The 20,934-nt window shown below is 40.8% G+C and overlaps 1 protein-coding gene across 1 annotated transcript in view; it reads right to left on the reverse strand.

Moving 5' to 3' along the window:
• Positions 1 to 10,838: 10,838 nt before the first annotated feature.
• Positions 10,839 to 20,934, reverse strand: part of CYP19A1 (cytochrome P450 family 19 subfamily A member 1) — a gene marked incomplete at its 5' end in the record, with an annotated part of 42,198 nt that continues 32,102 nt past the window's right edge. The window contains 4 exons of the mRNA XM_079126499.1: positions 10,839 to 11,117; positions 12,347 to 12,588; positions 14,985 to 15,147; positions 15,907 to 16,021. Of these exons, the coding sequence (XP_078982625.1) occupies positions 10,869 to 11,117; positions 12,347 to 12,588; positions 14,985 to 15,147; positions 15,907 to 16,021 (769 nt within the window). The 3' untranslated portion in view covers positions 10,839 to 10,868. The remainder of the gene's footprint in view (positions 11,118 to 12,346; positions 12,589 to 14,984; positions 15,148 to 15,906; positions 16,022 to 20,934) is intronic.

Raw genomic sequence — 20,934 nt, forward strand, 5'->3', positions numbered from 1 at the left:
CTGAGACCTCTGAGGATACCTGGATAATGCCATAAATGGATAATGGACAATGCCATTTTTGTGTCATTGATTATGCTAGAACAGCCCTAGAGTTTAGGGTCTAACTTCCACATGTCTGTCATGCAGAAGACTCTGTGTTCTAGAAGTCCTGGCCATCAATCCAAGTCTCAGGCATGCACTGCTCCAGAGTGTGCCAGGGTTAATGTACTTCAGCACATCCTTGTCCCTTCTCCAACCCATCATGTGACTCGCTCTTCCTCCACCTACTTCCCCTTACACAACATATTCTCTAGGTTCATCATCCCAATACTCCAGCTTTGTTGAGTTAATTTCCCTGTGATAGCCATTCCACAGCTGCTGCCCCATCTAAGTCATGGGAAGAAGCAAATCTGTATGAAAGATGAGAGACAACTGAGGCACCGATCACAGATCCTAGGACCTGGTGGAAGAGGGGTGACCCAGTGAGTAGAGGTACCAGAGACATGGAATCTGAGTTGATCACTTGGAACAAGGTCCTCCTCTCACTTTGTAAACTGCCAGTTGCTCTGCACTGTGCTTGCCAGGGCCTAGGTTTGTGGCAAGTTCAGGGCACCTTTCCTAACCCATCTGTCAATCACAGGAGAATATCCTCAACTGTTTGCTCTGCTTTGCCTATATAGATGATGCCTCCATATTATGAGCTGAAAAAGTATTATGAGTTATTTAAGTCCATACATAAAAGATTTTAGCTAGATGATGAAATACTTTGCCAATATATTTTATTTTCCATGAAAACCATATAGAATACATGTTCACTATTCATAAATTATTTCTTTCTTGAGGTAAATGCAAATAAATTTGATTTCTGGGGTGTTAATACAACCTTTCTAGAACCATGGCTAACCCTCAGTGTGTGCAAGATTGTGGGATAAAAGATGGAGCCCTGACAGGGGATGCAGGAGGTTGATTTTCAAGCCTAAGTTGAGTCTTCAGGATCAGTTGTTTGAATGAGAGAGATGGAAGACAGTTCATGTTGTCATGTCCGAAGAATTCAGAGAAGGAAGGTGTTAGCTGACTGTAAGGGGGACTTCATCGCCAGCTTCTCCTGGCACTGTCTGGCTGCTGGGCCTGGCTACCTGTTTATCCTGGGGAGTGGGATGCACAGGGATAAGGAAAAGGAAGAAGTAAGAAAGATAAAGATGGGAGGGAGGCTGGGGCAGGCAGGGAGGAAGCAACCCTTCAGAGAAGACACTTTCCTCTGCCTGCCTTCTGTTTTGCCTCATGGTCTGATATTTCTTTCTCTTTTCTTCTTCTCATTACTTTCTACAATATCTTTTCAACAGCCATGGAAAGATGCCACTTTTGAAGAATGTGTGTGGGAGTTAGTCCCCTCCTCACTTCCCACCCTTCTGGGTGTTGGGGTAACCCTGAGATCAGAGGGCAGGAAACCCTAAGTGGGAAAGTGGAAGCGGAGGAAGTAGGATGCTGGGAAGCCAGGGCACCCACCCATCCCAGCTTCCCCGAATGCTCTGAGATTTAAAGCCCATGCTGGTAGAGACAAATGTTTAAATCAGACAGGTAAACCCTGTGCTGTTGAGGAAAGGGCTGATGTCTTTGTTTCACTTGAACTCCATAGGCCAGATATAAACTTTGTGAGAATTCCCCATCTGACTCCTCTGCATAGAAGAACAAGCCTAGATACAGAATCAATCCAATTGGAGAATATGGATTAAAAGTTGGTTTTCAACCACCTCACACCCATCAGAACGACTACTATTGAAACAAACACACAGAAAACGACAATAGGGAGAGAGAATGGGGAGCAATGGGAACCCTGTGCTCTACTGGAGGGAATGTAAATTGGTACATTTTCAAAAACTAGAATTTGAATTATCCTAAGATCTAGCAGTCCCACTTCTGGGTATAAAACTAAAAGAATTGAAAGCAAGAACTTGAAAAGGTAGTTGTACACTGTGTTCGTGGGGGCCTTATTTACAATGACCAACAGGTAAGAGCAACCTAAATGCTCATCACTGGATTGGGGGCCACAGAGTTGGGTCTGAATCTCTGTTATTGAGTTCCCCTGGCTTCCACTCCAAGCCCCCAAGAGCCATTCTCCACACAGCAGCCAGAGATATTGAACAGAATGTAAACCAAGCCACGTCATCTTCCTGCTTAAACCCTCCAGTGAATGACTTTCAATTGCACTTAAACTGCACATACATCAGTGGCATGCTGGTAAATGTCTGACAACTGGCTATCTTGGAGGGCAATCTAGAAGAAGGGAAAAGAGTTTGAATTTGTAATAACTGCCAATTTTCATGGTATAAATACTTCTGCAAACTGCCAACTTGATATTGACCAGTTTACAAAACTCCTGAAATTTAACAAGTGGGCTCTTGAGAGCTAGAATGACCTAAACCCAGCATATCTCTTCTACTTAAAATTCAGCTTCTTTCTATGACCCTTGAGGCCCAGAGAAGTCTGCCCATCTTGCAATTTGACCTTGTTCTGTGTTCCCTTTGATCATATTATTGCAGTCACACTGTGTGTATGATCAAACACTCCATGCTTGATCCCATGTGAGGGTCTTCTCACTTGATGTCCCCTCGACATGGAACTTTGTTCTCCAGATTTCGACTGGTTGGTTATTCTTCGCTATTTTGGCCTTACTTCAGTATCTCAGAGAAGCCATGCTTGAGCATCCAATTCTGAAATAGAGCCCCTCCCACTTTACTATCTCATCATTCTGTTTATTTCCTTCATAGTCCTTACACTACCTAAAATAATCTTGTTTATTATTTGTTACCTTACTTATTTTGTTTTGACATATAAGGTGCAAAGGAACAGGCAGTTAGGACAGGGCCTGCTTTGCAGTATATGCTCAATAAATGTTTGTTGGAGAAATAAGTGATTCAGAGGACAAGAATAAATTATTTCTGTTCTGAGACAGATTGTTTAATTATGAGTAGTGCCACACTATTCTGGAGATTTTTAAAATTTGTTTTAGAGATTTTTTTTCAAGTTTACATCGATTTATCTTGATGAGGTGACACATGTATATAGACCTCTTAAGGGACAGTATTTTCTTCAAAATGAACAGTTTGAAAGACCTCTGAGTCAGGAGGAGGGAGGAGGAGAAAGAAAAAGAAAAGATGTTTGCTCATTTTCCAAAGGGCCACCAGAGCAGAAGAGGAACAAAGAAAGGACACTCAGCACCTTTGCTGTCCTGATATGCTGGATTCTTAATGATTTATAATAATTCTGTCCTTGTCACTTGCCTCAAGGATCATGTGCAAAGATGTACTGGTCATTCCTGCATTGTCATTGATAAGGATTTCTCCAAAGTGAGAGTTCCTTTCTGTTTGCCTGTTTATGCTGGTTTCTGGAGCTGCATGAGTGGTAAAAGCAGTGGCTGCATTTGGGGAAGGTGATAAACATGCCAGAAGGATTGCTGTTGCCCAAATAAAGTGTTAATCTTAGCAGTGAAAGGAGATACTATTGAGATCTTAGTGATTCAATTGGTTTGGATATGAAACCACTCAGAAAAAGAGATTATTTCCGAATACACTGATGTACCCAAAAGTTCAAATAGGGAATAAACTAATTATGTGTGAGTCAAATGTGTTCCACAAACATCCTCATTCCCCTGTGGCAATGTTAAGGTCACATGCAGACATATTAGCATTTGGGGTGTTGCAGTGTTCCAGTTGATTTACAATGGATGCTCAAATCATCCTCTCAGGAACCAAATTGCATCTTTGACCTGAAAGTGAGAGTGTCATATGCACTAAATTACTATCAGAGCTTAAACACAAAGGGGATAAATGGTGTTATAAAGCACATTAGTAACTTAATGGAAGTGTCGGACATTACTACAAAGCTCCCCTGGCATAATCCACATTTACAGATGGCTCTACTTAGGTTTGGACTGGTGAAGGGCACCCAAATAATCATCAGGATATGTACAGCTATGCAGAGAAGTCAAGCCCGCTGAAATCAAACAGCTCCCAGTCTTGCAACCTGGGACTTGGTACTTATTGCGTGTCTTTGGACAAAGCCCTCAGCCTCCTTGTGCATCAGTTTCTGCTTCAGTAAAATGGGAACTTCTCGGCCTTCCTCACTGGATTTGTAGGTGGGTGCAAATAAAACACTGGATATGAAGGGAGTTGATGTCAGAGACCGTAAGCCATGGGTCCAATGCCGATCAAGGATGAGTGTGGTTTGGCTGGCACTGTGTTTTAGGAACATTGAACTTGAAGGTCTTTACTTTCAGCATTCTCTTTCCCCCACAGGTTATTCTTAGAGCTGCCTGATCACCCAACACGTTACCTGCCTGCCTGCCATGGACATTCTGATTTAGGAACACTGGTGACTGAAACACCACCGTATAGGTAGGACCATCTTCACATGTGAGTGAAGTGGCTTTTAGGGGTATTTGGAGGGCAACCCTCCCCTCCCTCTTCCTTTCCTTCCACCAGCTCTGCCTGCTGATGCCTACAATTCTGTTGTGCAATTCTCTAGGTTTAAAAACACACCTCTGTTGAAAGGGAGGATAACATTTTGAGGCTTAGCTCTGCTTTATAACTTAGGTAGATAACCTTAGCAGGCTAAAACAACTTTGAGAATGGTTTTTGATAATAGAACCTGAAACATTGGCCACGTGTGTTGGGGTTGTGTGGGACAGAGAGGGAAACTCTACCAAGCAGGATACAGGGGAATAAAAATAGATGGATGAGGGGGGTTCCTTTTCTGTAAAATGGGGATAATACCTCCTTGATCATATTATTGGGAGAATTAAATAATTATATAACTGTTAAGTATCACAAATTCTGTTCAACTCATTACCAAGTGTAATTTAGCAAGCCTTTCTGCAAGTATGGGTCAGAGGGTCAGTCACAGAACCCAACTGACACTAGAGACAGAGGAAGGTCCAGGTAGCTTTCTTTCAGTAGGCCAATGCCGCACACTCATACAGAATATTAGCACCTTGAATAGAGAAAGGGGCTGCATTGCTGGTGGAGTTGCAAATTGGTGCAGCCATTCTGGAAAGGAGTGGAGATTCCTCAGAAAGCTTGGAATGGACCCACCATTTGACCCAGCTTTCCCACTCCTCAGTTGATACCTAAAGGACTTAAAATCACCATACTACAGTGATGTAGCCACATCAATGTTCATAGCAGCTCAATTCACAATAACTAGATTGTGGAACCAACCTAGCTGCCCTTCAATTGATGAATGGATATAGAAACTATGGTGGGGAGACACCGAGATGGTGGACTAGAGGGTGACTGCATCTCATGTCACTCCAGAACTCAGGATTCAAGAAGAGGAGGTATTGAGAGGCTCGGGACCAACTCAGAGCCACCGGGTGAGTCTCTCCCACTGGGCCAGGCTCCCTGGTCAGGGTAGTAGTCCCGGAATGCAGGGAACTTCGTGGAGAAGAGTTGCCCAGTGAGACTCCCCCACTGGAGCTGTGAACCCAGACAACCAGGAGCGGCAGAGGAGGGCTTCCCAGAGAGAGTCTTTCATGCAGAGCTAGGCTCCCCCGGCTCAGGCAGCAGGCCTGGACCACAGGTAGCTTCTCGGAGGAGGGCTGCCTAGAAAGACTTCCCCACTGGGTGAGTCTTCCCCACCAGGCGAGGCTTTCCCACCAGGGAGGTAGAACCAGAGACACAGGCCCAGACCAGCCATGCCCCAGCCCACAGTCTAGTCCCCCTTTGGCTGACCATCGGTCAACAAGTGGAGTTGCCTTTGCCCACTAACAAGGAATATACCCCACCTGAAGGCCACCACCCCTAGAGGGGCAGCTTCCTTGTGGATCACTGCATTATCAAGGTCCTCCAAGACTTTAGGCTACTGAAGGTTGGGAGATGAATTATTGGAAATCTACAGGGACACTATAAGTCAATAGGGGAAATCTGCAATATCTCAGAGTTTCACTACTAGAGAGGAAGACACCTGAGCAATATGAGAAAACAAGGGAAGAAGATATCCCAAACCTAGATGCTACATCAATAAAATCCAATGACAGCATGGCAGAAAAAATGTCAGAAAGGGAGTTCAGAATGTACATAATTAAAATGATGAAGAGACGCAAACGACGAGATGAGAGAGCAAATGCAGGCATTGAATGATCATATCAATCAACAGTTAAAAGAGCAAATGTGGGAAGCAAAAGATCATTTCAATAAAGAGTTAGAGATGCTGAAAAAAACCAAACAGAAATCCTTGAAATGAAGGAAACAATAAACCAAGTTAAAAACTCCATAGAAAGCATAACCAATAGGATAGAACACCTGGAAGACAGAACCTCAGACATTGAAGACAAAATATTTAATCTTGAAAACAAACTTGACCAAACAGAGAAGATGGTAAGAAATCATGAGCAGAACATTTAGTTAAAACAGATAACACTATTTTTGTAGCATGATTTTAGATTGTGTCCTTTTAATATTGCTTTCAACAATGTTGATCTTGAGGTTTGGGCCATTTTCCCTTTAAACTTTTTTTAAAAATATGTATTTTAAAAAAGAAAACAAAAACAAAACAACAACAAAAAACAAAAAAATTCACCTGCTACTCCCGTCTCCTCTCTGCTGAGTCTCCGCCACATCTTGTTTCTGCTTATTTAAATAGTCAGAGAGTAAGAGTATATTTCTGTGAAATAATTATGAGTCAGTATAATTGCATTTGGCATTGTTTAATCCTTTGCTCAGTTTGAAGAGACTGAGTGTCATCACCTCAAACATAAGAGGAAAGTACTTCCAAAAGAAAAGGTCGCCAGTGCTCTGACTTCCCATTCATTGGGTCTGAAATGGTGGAGAGTGCGTGTTTGGCTTTCTGCCCCATTTCCCTGGTGAACCTGAAGGTGTTCTAAGGCCTGGCGTCTTCCAGGGTAATCTCTGTGTCACCTGCTTCCTAGAAACACAGTAGCCTGTCTCTAGGCTTCACCTTCCACTTGGACCTCATGGATGCCTGGGTGGCTCATGGCCCTCTGGGGGTTTCAGGCTTGGATGCAGTAGATGCTTTGCTGGGAGGAGCTAGTGAAACCAAAGCATAAGCAGACTCTTTAGTGGCTCCTTCTGCCCTCCCACCCTAGTAGGACTGAGTTGCGTCTGGTCAAGGATAATCTTGAGTAAAGCAGTTGAGCCACTGCAGAATGAAGGTACATATTTACCAAAACATGAAATTGTAGCTTTATTTTCTGTCCTTCTGAAGATTCTATAATATGACAGAAGTCCAGTAAAAAGCTAAATAATAACTTTCCAATAGGATCATTCATTGGTAGTTTACCTAGTGGCACTTTTTGGGGGCAATGTTAATTGTCCCATTTTGCTTTGGGAAAGTCTTCTTGGCAGTTCGTAGACATGGCCATGAGGGGTTCTGAAGTGATGGCCACTGGACAAATGTTGGTTTGAGCTCTTTGGGAAAGAACTCTATCCTGGCCTCTGAAATTGTGGGGTGGGCCTCCTATGGCTCTGACTGGCTCTTGGGTTTGACCCTATACCTTTGATGTGGTTTGGGGGCCCCAAAGCATTTGTTCCTGTTGATTTGTCCCTGACAGCATACAAAGCCTAACATTGCCCTTGATCTTCCCCCTTTATTTCTTTTGAAGGACCAATTTTTCATGGTACTTGTCTTGATTGCTTTCATTATTCAAATCTGTATTTTTGTATGTAGAGGGAAATAATTTTCTCAACACTAATCACTAATAAATATTGTATTAAATTGTCATGAAGGAGTTCTCGTTTAATAAATGAACATATAAAAAAAGAAATCATGAACAGAATCTACAAGAATTATGGGATATCATGAAAAGGCCAAATTTAAGAATTATTGGGATTGAGGAAGGCACAGAGAAAAAAAGAAACTGTGGTATATATATATACAATGGAATATTACTCAACCATAAAGAAGAATAAAATTATGGCATTTGCTGGTAAATGGATGAAGCTGGAAAATATCATGCTAAGTGAAATAGGCCAAGCCCAAAAATCCAAAGGCCAAATGTTTTCTCTGATAAGTGCATGACAACATATAACAAGCAGGGATGATGGGAGGAAGAGAAGAATGAAGGAACTTTGGAAGGTGTAGAGGAAAATGGGATGGAAGGGGGTGGAGGACAGGAAGATAGTAGAATGAAACAGACAGTATTACCCTATGTATATGTATGTTTACATGAATGGTGGAACTCTACATTGTGTACAACCATAGAAATGAAAAGTTGTACCCCATTTGTGTACAATGAGTCAAAAATGCAGTCTGTAAAAATATAAAAGATTGGGCTGGGGAGGTAGCTCAGTTGGTAGAGTGCTTGCCTTGCAAGCACAAGGCCCTGGGTTCAATCCCCAGCACTGCAAAAAAAATAAATAAATAAAAAAGAAAAGAAAAGAAAAGAAAAATGATTGTAATAATAATAAAAAAGAGAAAGGAGCTACTTAGAAATAAAAAGTAACAATTTTCAACAGGCATTTCTCTATAATGAGAGGGCTTTCTAAATGTGATTACTTTCCACTCGGGTTAAAAGTGTAATGAAGATGTGGCACACCTGAGAGGATAGGAGGGTACAATTGTCCTTAAAATTTGACAGTAATAGAGCCCTTATATGTATGCATGTCACTGGCAATTTACGCATTCTAGTTCTTTGGAACTGATGAAAACAGAATGGACAAGGCATTCAAGAGTGACAATTAAGTATTTAACAATGAGGCAAAGTTCTGAAGAGATGGCATCAACCTACTGAAAAGCCAATAGCATTCCAAGTTCCTTAGGCCAAGCCTGTGCAAACAGAGGCGGTTTGTCTACATAGGCTAAGCAGAGGGAAAAGTTCAACTATTACCCAGATGTTTTGATTCTAGGAGAGTTTGCTTCTGTTGTTCAAACCATGTCCCTCAGTCCCCAACTTCCAGATTCTCCTCAACATATTATTGTGTCTACATTATCTACGTACAAGTATTTCCACCTTTAAATTCACTGTATCAACATAGGCCTTGACCTCATATATAAATATGAAATACACATGGTGTTAGGGAAGTATTGGATGAGTGAGGGTGTGGATCCAGCCTCTGCCTCTACCATGCATCTCTAACCAGGGACAGTATGAACAATGTGCCCATAATCACTGGGTGAATTAGTTTCGATACATTAAATCTCAAATTCTGGCTTTATTCTTAGGGGTCTAAATTATTTGGAGGATTGTCTAGACCTGACTATAGACATGCTCAGGTACACAGGCATATTCCAGGTATCTTTAGACCACAGAGAGAATCCAAATAATTCAAAACTCAATGATTTCCTTCTTCACTAATGCTCATCTTTGATTGTTAGAATATCTGCTTCTTCTTTGCTTGTTTTCTGGGGTAATGGAAAGTGTCTATGGGTAAGAGTGTCTATTCAAAACTTATCTTGACAGCAAATATGGAGAGACTAGGGTGATGAGGATGGGTCAGATGACAAAAGAAAGAAAGCAACTCCTGCTCTCAAGGAACTGACACTCAGTTTCTACTCAGTTGCCTTGTTGCTAAACAGTAGGATGTAAGGGATGCTCAGACGGGATGTGAGAGCTGTTGACGCAGTAGGCACATTTACATGTTTGTAAATGAGTTTAATTTCTCAGTTTTTCAGTGACATCCAGTAAATACACTATACACACAAGTAAAGTGGTGTTTGGGAAATTGATCCATTTATTCGATTCCTTCTTGTAGAGCTAATTCCAAAGTATACATTTCATCCATGGCTACATACATTGATTCAATAATCTAGATAATTGTTAAATTTCTAAGGTAACTATTAAATTTGAGGTAGGATTTTTAATAAATGGTTTGCAGGGGTTTTACACCAACCATGTTCTTTACTGATCTGTTGTCCTTGGATTTGGGGGCATGGAAGGAAAGGGAGGGAGACAATGTCAAGGGAGAAAAATAATGAGGTGACAGGACACTCCTTAAAACTCAGAACCCACTGGGTTGTAGTCCTAGTGTAGATTCAGAGGGCCGTCCCACTCCTAAATTACTGATGCTGTGGTAAGTGTTATGTCACTGTTTAAAGTCATTTCCTGTTAGCCGCACTAATGGAGCGGAGCAATAATGCAAACATGCAAAAGGGATTTTTATTAGAATTTGAAGGGTATCATGTGATTCTTCACCCCCTCACCCCACCCCTACCCCCTGATATCAGAAATAGAGTCCTAGTTATATTTTACCCAGGCTACTACTAAGTTAGCTTATATTACCTGAATCTATACCTACTATAACAGAGGTATTTGAGACATGAATGGAGAGACTGGGAAAGGATATTCTTTGATTCAACTTTTGCCACAGATAGAGCACATGTGGATACATAGTAGGTAACTGGGCATAACTCATGAGAAAAGTCAATGTTGAATTTGTCTGAGTATTTCTTCAAAGAGTATGAATGTTGCCATCTTACCTCCACAAAAAAGCAAATGAAAGCTGTTTTATTCACCCTAGCAGATGTGTTTGACCCCAGGTACTCAGACTTTTGGCCTGACTTTTCTAATCAACTTGAGTGCTTCTGCCCAGACATTAAAATGCCCTGGGGCAGGGCAATGGAGATCTGGTGGAAAACCAGATGTCGGTGTTGTGGATTTCCTATCTTTTCCAAAGCATATTTTGTGGAATTTGGTCCTTTTGGACTGCAATTTCTTCACTGACCGCTTCCCCGACGGCCTCTTTTCTCTTGCATCTTGGTTCTATAGTTTGGACGAGGGTAGATGTCCCTTTGCTCCCATCTTGCTGAAGGCCCTTAGGAGATATGCCTTGGGCCCAAATATTCACTGTGAGGATGATATTACCTGGCAAAGATGAATGGTTTCCATGCGAATTACTGATGAGAAATGCTCCAGAGTAGATACTGACCAGCCTTCTTTAGTGTTTGAGGCACTTGTCTGAATTTCTTGGGGTAAAAATCATTTCTAGCAGGTCACTTGTTTCATCTGGGTGCAAGGACAAGTCATTTCTCTTCTGTATGTTTTCAACACACTTTCCTTGCAATGTCTTCACATGGAATCGTCTCAGAAGTGTAACCAGGACAACTTTCATCATCACCATGGCAATGTACTTTCCTGCACAGCTGCGGGGCCCAAAGCCAAAGGGCTGAAAATACCTGTAAGGAACCTATGAAAATGATCAGACCATTAGCCAGAGTGTTCAAGACCAGAGCCATGCAATACAGTCTCTGATTCATCTGAAAACACTGGTGAGTCAGAACACTCTGTTGTGGGGTCTCAGCCATATAGCTTCTTCACTGACTTGAAGGACTGAATAAATAAGCCCTTTTCTCATCCATTGCGATTCACCTCTTGTGTAGACTCATCCTCAGACAGTCCCCACTTTTGTCGTTCATGTAAACGAACTGGAGTAATGCAAAGCAATCACCTTTTTACAGGCAATGCTGAGGTACTCAGCCAGCTCCATAGAATACCCACAGCTCTACTGTTGCTTTGCAAGTCTCCAAGGCAAAGACTGTTTGTGTGATGCCACGTAAGCCTGATGAAAAGGGGCAATGCAGACAAAACATGTCATACCAAGCATCTGTTTTTAGTTATGAACAAAACTAATGAGGGCCATGTCTGTCTGTCTTGTTTACATCTGAATCTACATAGTGCCCGGCACACAGATGTTCAATAAATTGTTGACCAATTGACTGATTACATGATATTATCTAGGTTGCCTGTGTAGAAACAGGATAAATTAGAGAACTGAACTAACTTCATGTTTCTACAATATATGCAAGTGGTAAAAGAGAGCACTGAATTATCTGGATAATTCAGATATAAAAATACTGTTACCTAAAACTTGACATAATGGAGGCAGAATCTCCAATATATGTCAATTATAGAAAAAGTTGAATCTCTTCCACTTATTGAGTCTTATTTAGAATGAGACCTGCTGCTCATGAGGCCATTTGATGACCTTAAAAGCTAAATCTTTTGGTCTCATTTAATTCCTATCTAAAGCGGAAATGGATTTCCTTTGGTTGCACAGTGCTAGCTGAATCTAGATGATGACAAAGTGATCAGCTTAAATGGAAAAGTAGATTTGCTGGGTTAAATAAAATTTACCTCACTTTAGGAAAATTAGGGGCCTGTATTTTTCACATTTTGAGCCATCATGTTGCCCCCACTTAGATCCTATTTTGCAGAGCTGGAGACCCAGTGTCCTTGGCTTAAGAAAGAACTTGGTAGCCGCATTCTAAGCCAGGGGACACGTGTGCTCCCAGTGAGCTGGCAGAGGGGAATGGGTAAGAAGAACGAAATGCATGTGGTGCAAACACAGAACCACAGCAGATTCAGCAGTAGACACTGCTGAGAGTGGCACACTCAGTTTTAAGAAGGGGCTCTTACATTCTTCTCAAAGTTTTCGAGAGTAAATTCGTTAGGCTTGGGGAAAAACTCAAGTCGATGCATTCTTCCAATGTTCAGAATAATGTTAGTCCCCTTTTTCACTGGGTAGCCGTCAATCACATCATCTCGTAAGGCTTTGCGCATGACCAAGTCCACGACAGGTTGGTACCGCAGGCTCTCGTAAATGAAGTTTTCAACCACTTTTAGTTTCTGCACGTCGTCAATCTTTATCTCTCTTTCACCTGTGGGAACAGATAAAAAGGACAAGGAAAATAATGTTAGTTTTCAATATGTGTTGGGCACTAATGCTCCTATATTTTCCACACAACAGTTTGCTTTTGACTGACTGAAAAAAAAAATTATGTCTATAAAAATTCAGGTACCAAGACCATTATCTTAAAACCTGGGAGATTTCATAGAAACATTGAGATTTCCTGAAAAATCAGAAACACCGGACCCACATTCCCACAGAGCAAAGCGAGCTGAAGATGAGAGGCCAATTACCCCTTCAGAGGGGACATGTGGACCACATGTAGTTCACTTCACACATCAGGCGAAACTGCCTGGCTGACTGAAGTCTGACTTTTGCCCACTACTCTAGATTCTAGGGATCCTTCATTTCCTCTCTACACTTGCGAGCAAACTCGCACCATGACCATCCCAGAAAAGGGTGCATGGGCTGCTGGACAGACAGAGTGAGACAGTGGATTTAATCCATTGCAACAAAATTTTCTCCTCTGGTTACCTGTACAATCACCTGCCCACACCTGTCACTGATATTTCCTCCTCATCTCATCAAGAACAACCTGGTTCAGTAGCATGGCAAGAACTCCCCTCGCCACACCACAACAAAATAGGTACTTCAGATCAGTCCTGGTTGGACTGGGGATTGATGGGCACACTCACTGCCTCAAATTGGCCTGATATTGCTCAAAGAGGTTTGGATTAGTCCCAGAAATGTTAGAGTTTCAGCATATCCTCAAATGGGTCACCACTTTTCAAGAATCAGAACTGGCCCAGGGTATCCTGTACAACTAAGTCATGCAGGAAGGGTCTAATTAGTCAGAGAACTCCAACCAGAGTAAGAAGCCCTGCTCCACATGTACTGCTCTTTGCACCCCAGGATGCAGTGGGGTATGTTTAATGGGGGTGGGGAGTAGAAGGGAGGATGGTGGGGAAGGTGACCAAAGGCATCCACTAGGAAGCAATGAGTACAGGAGCGAGCACAGACGTGCAAATGTCTCTGCTGTTTTTCTATCTTTGCAGAGGTCCACTGAAGGGCCAAGGGAACATCAATAAGCACAAGCACGTTTCACTCTTGAGGAAATTTTATCAAAGTTGTATTAAAGGCTTATGTATCATGGTCTCAAAAGCAATTTCACCCTGTGCCCTGAACTCCAGCCTTCTCTTCACTCCACTGGGCTCGATGAGTCCTCACTCTTGCACCAGCCCATGAGCTCCACCGGTGCAGGCATGGAACTGGCTTGTTCACTGCTGTCCCTGTGCACCTGGCACAGAAACTGATAAGCTGGTAGGAAAAATTTGCAAAAACATGCTGGAATTTGGAGTCCAGATGTTAATCTGGCTTCTTTCTCTCTCCCTTGCCAGGTAGTTTCCCACCTTTGCCAAGCATCGTCAGATCCCTTCCTCACTTATTTAACCCTTCTATGAAATGTCTTCTGATTGCTAATTATTTCAAGCAGCTCTTCAATGGATTTGAAAAAGATTGTGCTCTTTTGTGCCCTTCCACAACTAAATTACTGTTTCCCAGGACTGCATAAATTCAAGAGAGAAAAATCTACATCTTGTGATATCTTTTCACATCTTTTAGAAGTGTGTTCCTGCAAAGATTATCAATATGAAAGAGATTCCAAATAAGGACCTCTGTTTTCTCCCAAAGGCAGTCTGATTCTTATGACTGTGGTAATGCTTTTGTGGGAGAGTGAAGGCAGGAAGGTGCTGAAGCAGAGGCAGGGCTGTGGAAATGGAGCGGGGAAGATTGGAGGGAGACCTGGTGGCTCCTTGCAGAGGAGGAGGAGAGGCATTGGGGATAAGGGTTACTCTCACTGGGTGAAGTCCAGAAGGAAACTTGTCACTCCCTTGTGATTGCTGTTACCCTCTTCTCCTCCTTCTGTCACCAACTGGAAGTTCATCTGTGACTGAGTTGCTTAAAACCTAGAAACACTGCTGTGAATGGCAGCCATTTTCCTGGGTGGCCCCACAAAAGCCTTTGAGCCAATGAGGCAGGCATGGCATATACAATCCCAAGTGTTTGAAAGACAAATCCAACTGTATGAGTATGTTTGTGTGCACATAGAAAAAGATCTTAAAGAATACTCAGCAATAATTAACAGTGGTTATCCCTGGGAATGGCCATGAGGTCAGGAAGGACAGTGGAAAGGATTGAGGACTATCATTTTCTACTTTATACATCTCTCTGTTATCTGAATTTTTCCAATGAGCATGTATTATTTTTATAATAAAAAACACAGAGAGGGCTATCTTTTCAACCTGCCTGGCATAGTCCAAGTATGATAGAATTACTGGGTTTATTTGACATCGACTTCTTAGGACAAAAGAAACTGACAAGCAGAAGAATTGTCTTTTAAGTTCTATTATTTATTTGATAAATTCTTACCAACAACTGTCTGTATTTCCTTCATTATTGCCTCTTCAACCTTAGGGTGCTTTGCAATGAGAAACAGCATGAAATACACAGTGACAGACATAGTGTCAGGTGCTGCAATAAGCATTTCCAATATGCACTGGTTCACATTCTCTCTTGTCAAATCTCCACGTTTCTGAACAATTTAAAGAGGGGAACAATTGAAAAAGTGAATCATCAGTTTCAATAAATGAGGTGAAGTGACACTCAAGCTCAACAACCTCAATAAAATGAAATTCTAGAAATTACATGTCTCTGTAATTGACTATGAACATTTCACATGACAATCTATAGACAAATATGAACAATTTAGCTAACTATTTACGTGTAGTCTTCCCTGCATATCCTTGGGCTCCACATCTATGGATTCAACAACCAACTGGAAATTGAGACTATTTGAAAAAACAATTGTGTCTGTACTGAACATATAGAGACTCTTTTTCTTGTCATTATTTCCTAAACAATACAATATACCAACCATTTATATAGCATTTACACTGTATTGATATAAGCAATCTAGAGATGATTTAAAGTATGTGGGAGGGTCTATAAACACTTTGTCATTTTATAAGGGAGTTGAACATTCTTGCATTTGAGTATCTTAAGAGGGTTCTGGAATGAAACTCCTTCAAATATAGAGGAATGATTATATTTAAGGATGTTTATATTCCTTCTTCCTGATTTCATATGTTGTATTGTGATATAGAATAGTTTTTAATTTTAAAGGTCAGTTATACTAGAATGGGATATTTGGATTGGGTTTATAGTACTTCTAGGGAAAATACTTAACAGCAGAAATATACAACTATTATAAAAAGCAATCTTTACACACACATGTATATGAATAGTCATAACATATGGTGGGTGGAGAATTATAGTTAGTCTAGATCAGTACCTCAGCAAAAATCAATTCAGTGGCAAAATCCATACAGTCTTCTAGTTTTTCTGCTCTGGAAACCTTTTGCCTTTTTTCTTCTACCAAAATATTTATGGCATCTTTCAAATCCTTGCTGGAAAAAAAAAAGTCAGAATATAATCTACTTGTTCTCAATTTAAGCCTCTAGAAAAACATTGATTTGCTGTGTGTTTAAATAAAATGCTCTGCTTCCACTGAAACCATTGGTGCTCATGAATAAATAAACATATTTTATTTATTCACTAATATTCCTAAATCACACATTTTTATACTTTATGTTAAGGCACCAGATTTAACTAAGATTTCTAGATACAGGTAGTAAAATTAAAAATCTGTGACTTTTTAGTTAAGGGTTACACACTGATACCAAAGGCTGCACTCAACCACATTTTGCAACTTCTGATTTGGTAGGCAGTGATTAAAGTAAAGCCCATGAATGTCTTTGGTGGTGGCAAGTACTTTTCAGTTTGTCATAGGCACTTTCATTTCCTGCCTTCTCATAGGCACACAGCCCAGTTTTATTTGCCAGGCCCTAAAGACTATTGAGTTTGAGATTCCTATTCTAGATAGTAAACTTAGGTGGGTGTTATTCTTGATATTTATTCTCATACCTGTGGCTTCTGCCACACCATAAGCCCTAGGAACAAGTAGCAGCATAAATATGTGTATGCATTTTGACATTGTGGTAAAGGGAGAGCTACTTGGACAAAAGGGTGAGGTTCTAGCCCAGGTTGTTCACTTTCTATGTAACCTACTTTACATCTCTGAGCCTTATGTTTTCTTTAAAGTGAAAGGACCAGACTAGATGAACAATAAGGTCACCTTGAGGTCTACATTCCATTCCTGTCTTAGCACTTACATGTATGTGTTCATGTGTAAGCATATTGTTCCCTCAGCCTAGGGAACAATACGCTATATTACATTAAATGTACGTATCTTTATTTCAAATTCTTATTGATATGGTCACAAATAAATAGCCACTATTCTTAGGATAGTTCATCAAGTAAGAGTAGAATCTTCGATCAATATCCCTCATTTTAAAAAGTTTTTTTGACATCATAAGATATTTAAATACGTTAAGAGATACTCTTTAGGCCAGGATAGTAATTGTGTGACTCTAAATGAGGATGCACGAATTGTGTATCTCTGAATGTACACACACACACACACACACACACACACACACACACACACCCCTCTCTAGAAAACTACCAAAGATGTATTCACATTCATTCATCCACCCATCCATTCATTCAGCAAATATTGGATGAGCATCTTCTACATAAGGTAGACAGGCATTCATTTAATTGGTGAGCTATGTTGATTCCTTTCAAGTAGGCTTAGAATGTTGGTAGCATTTTTACTGGAGTACTAGTCCTAAAATTGTCTGGAAGGTGTTTGGATGATCCTAACTTCTGAATTCATAAATAGTTCTTTCGTGGAACTGCAGTCACTACTGAGCATATACTTTCTCCCTGAGCCAGAATTCCAAATTTTGCATCAATGGCCTGTGAATACAAATTGGGATTTTTCCTATTCAAGTTAAAAGTTGGCCCTAATAACTGCATAAATGTATGCATCTGCATTTGTGTGCCCTTCAGAACTATGAGAATTGAGTTCAATGACAGCTTTCAGGGACAAGGAAATCTCTGACTTATAAGCATATATTATAAGAATGTACCTGTGAATCAGTTGTTTGGAATTCTGAACACATTTTTGAGGACTAGGCTACCAGCCTGAACTATAAACACCTATTCCAGGTATTATGGGGCTGGAAAGTTTTACATCTGCCAAAACAAAATGTAGAAAACAATACTGTGGGGGGTGATACAACATGGCGGACTAGAGGGTGACTGCATCTCCAGTCACTCCAGAACCCAGGATACAAGAAGGGGAGGCATTGAGAGACTCGGACTAAAATAGAACCATGGGGTGAGTCTCCCCCACCTGGTGAAGCTCAGCTCGGGCGGCAGGCCCGGATTCAGGGAGCTTATTAGAGTAGGGCAGGGCAGCTAGAGTCTCCCCCAGGCAGCCCTGAGCACTCTGGCGGTGGGCTCCTCCCACAGGGCCAGATTCTCCAGCTTCTCGGAGCAGGCCCCCCAGTGAGAGCCTTTCTGCACACAACCAGCTCCAAGTCCCTGAGCGAGCTCTGGCCCACCTGCAGGTTGCTTCAGAGACCAGGACAGGGGCAGCCAGGGACTTCCCCAAGCAGCCCGGCTCCCTCTGGTGGGAAGTGCCTTTCAAGCTAGCTTCTCGGAACAGACTGCCCAGTGAGAGCCTTTCTACGCAGAGCCAGCCACAAGTCCCCAAGCCAGCGGAGACCTCCAACCCGCAAGCAGCCTCTGGGACCAGGGCAGGGCAGCCAGAGACCTCTCCAGGTCTTTCTCCCTGGAACCAGTAGCGGGCTAGGGGCAGCTTTCTTCAGAAGCACTGCATTATCAAGTTACTCCAAGACTTCAGGCTACTGAAGGCCGGGGGGTGATACACTGGAAATCTATAGGGACACTATAAGCCAATAGAGGAAATCTGCAATAGCACAGAGTCCCACTGACATATGACCAATATGAGAAAACAAGGGAAGAAAATGTCCAAAACAAACCTAGATACTATATCAATAAAACCCAATGACAGCACAGCAGAAGAAATGTCAGAAAGGGAGTTCAGAATGTACATAATCAAAACAATCAGGGAAGCAAACGAGGAGATGAAAGAGCAAATGCAGGCATTGAAGGAGGAGATGAAAGAGCAAATGCAGGCATTGAATGATCGCACCAATCAACAGTTAAAAGAGCAAATACGGGAAGCAAGAGATCATTTCAATAAAGAGTTAGAGATACTGAAAAAAATAAAAACAAACAGAAATCCTTGAAATGAAGGAAACAATAAACCAAGTTAAAAGCTCCATAGAAAGCATAACCAATAGGATAGAACACCTGGAAGACAGAACCTCAGACATTGAAGACAAAATATTTAATCTTGAAAACAAAGTTGACCAAACAGAAAAGATGGTAAGAAATCATGAACAGAATCTACAAGAATTATGGGATATCATGAAAAGGCCAAATATAAGAATTATTGGGATTGAGGAGGGCTTAGAGAAACAAACCAAAGGAATGAACAATCTATTCAATGAAATAATATCAGAAAATTTCCCAAATCTGAAGAATGAAATGGAAAACCAAGTACAAGAGGCTTATAGGACTCCAAATATACAAAATTACAACAGACCCACACCAAGGCACATTATTATGAAAATACCTAACATACAAAATAAAGACAGAATTTTAAAGGCCACGAGAGAAAAGAATAAAATTACTTTCAGGGGGAAACCAATAAGAATATCAGCAGATTTTTCAATCCAGACCCTAAAAGCTAGAAGGGCCTGGAACAACATTTACTAAGCCCTGAAAGAAAACGGATGCCAACCAAGAATCTTATACCCAGCAAAACTTACTTTCAGATTTGACGATGAAGTAAGATCCTTCCATGATAAAAAAAAAAAAAGCTAAAGGAATTTACAAAAAGAAAGCCAGCATTACAGAACATTTTTAGCAAAATATTCTATGAGGAAGAGATGAAAAACAATGACACAAATCAGCAACGGGAGGAACTAGCCTAAAGGAATAGCCAAATAAAGGAGAAACCAAATCATGTCAAAAAACAAAAGTGAGTCAAATGACTAGGAATACAAATCATATCACAATAATAACCCTGAATGTTAATGGCCTGAACTCATCAATCAAAAGACATAGACTGGCAGATTAGATTAAAAAGAAAAATCTAACAATATACTGCCTACAAGAGACTCATCTCATAGAAAGAGATACCCATAGACTAAAGGTGAAAGGATGGGAAAAAACATACCATGCACACGGACACAGCAAAAAAGCTGGAGTATCCATCCTCATTTCAGATAATGTGGACTTCAAGCCAAAACTAGTCAGAAGGGATAAAGAAGGACATTACATACTGCTTAAGGGAAGCATAAATCAGCAAGACATAACAATCATAAATATCTATGCCCCGAACATTGGCTCATCCATGTACTTCAAACAAATCCTTCTCAATTCCAGAAATCAAATAGACCACAACACAATAATACTAGGTGATTTTAACACACCTCTCTCACCGCTGGATAGATCGTCCAAACAAAAATTGAACAAAGAAACCATAGATCTCAATAACACAATCAACAATTTAGACTTAACTGACTTATATAGAATATACTATCCAACAAAGAACGAATACACTTTCTTCTCAGCAGCACATGGATCCTTCTCTAAAATAGACCATGTTTTATGCCACAAAGCTACTGTTAGCAAATACAAGAAGATAGAGATACTACCTTGTACTCTATCAGATCATAATGGATTGAAATTAGAAATAAATGACAGAATAAAAAACAGAAACTTCTCCAATACTTGGAGATTAAATAATACAATATTATATGATGAATGGATAACAGAAGACATCAGGAGGGAAATTAAAAAATTCTTAGAAGTAAATGAGAACAAAGACACATCATATCAAAACCTCTGGGACACTATGAAAGCAGTACTTAGAGGAAGATTTATTTCATGGGGCGCATTCAACAAAAGAAGTAGAAATCAACAAATAAACGACCTAACACTACAGCTCAAAGCCCGAGAAAAAGAAGAGCAGACCAACACCAAAAGTAGTAGAAGACAGGAAATAGTTAAAATCAGAGACGAAATCAATGAAATTGAAACAAAAGCAACAATCAGAAAAATTAACAAAATAAATAGTTGGCTCTTTGAAAAAATAAACAAAATTGATAAACCCTTAGCCACACTAACAAAAAGAAAGAGGGAGAAAACTCAAATTACTAAAATTCGGAATGAACAAGGATATATCACAACAGACACGAATGAAATACAAAACATAATTAGAAGCTATTTTGAAAATCTATACTCCAACAAAACAGAAAACCTTGAAGACGTCGACAAGTTTCTAGAGACATATGAATTACCTAAACTGAACAAGGAG

This window comes from Sciurus vulgaris (genome assembly GCF_902686455.1).
Source record: "Sciurus vulgaris genome assembly, chromosome: 2".
Lineage (NCBI taxonomy): Eukaryota > Metazoa > Chordata > Mammalia > Rodentia > Sciuridae > Sciurus > Sciurus vulgaris.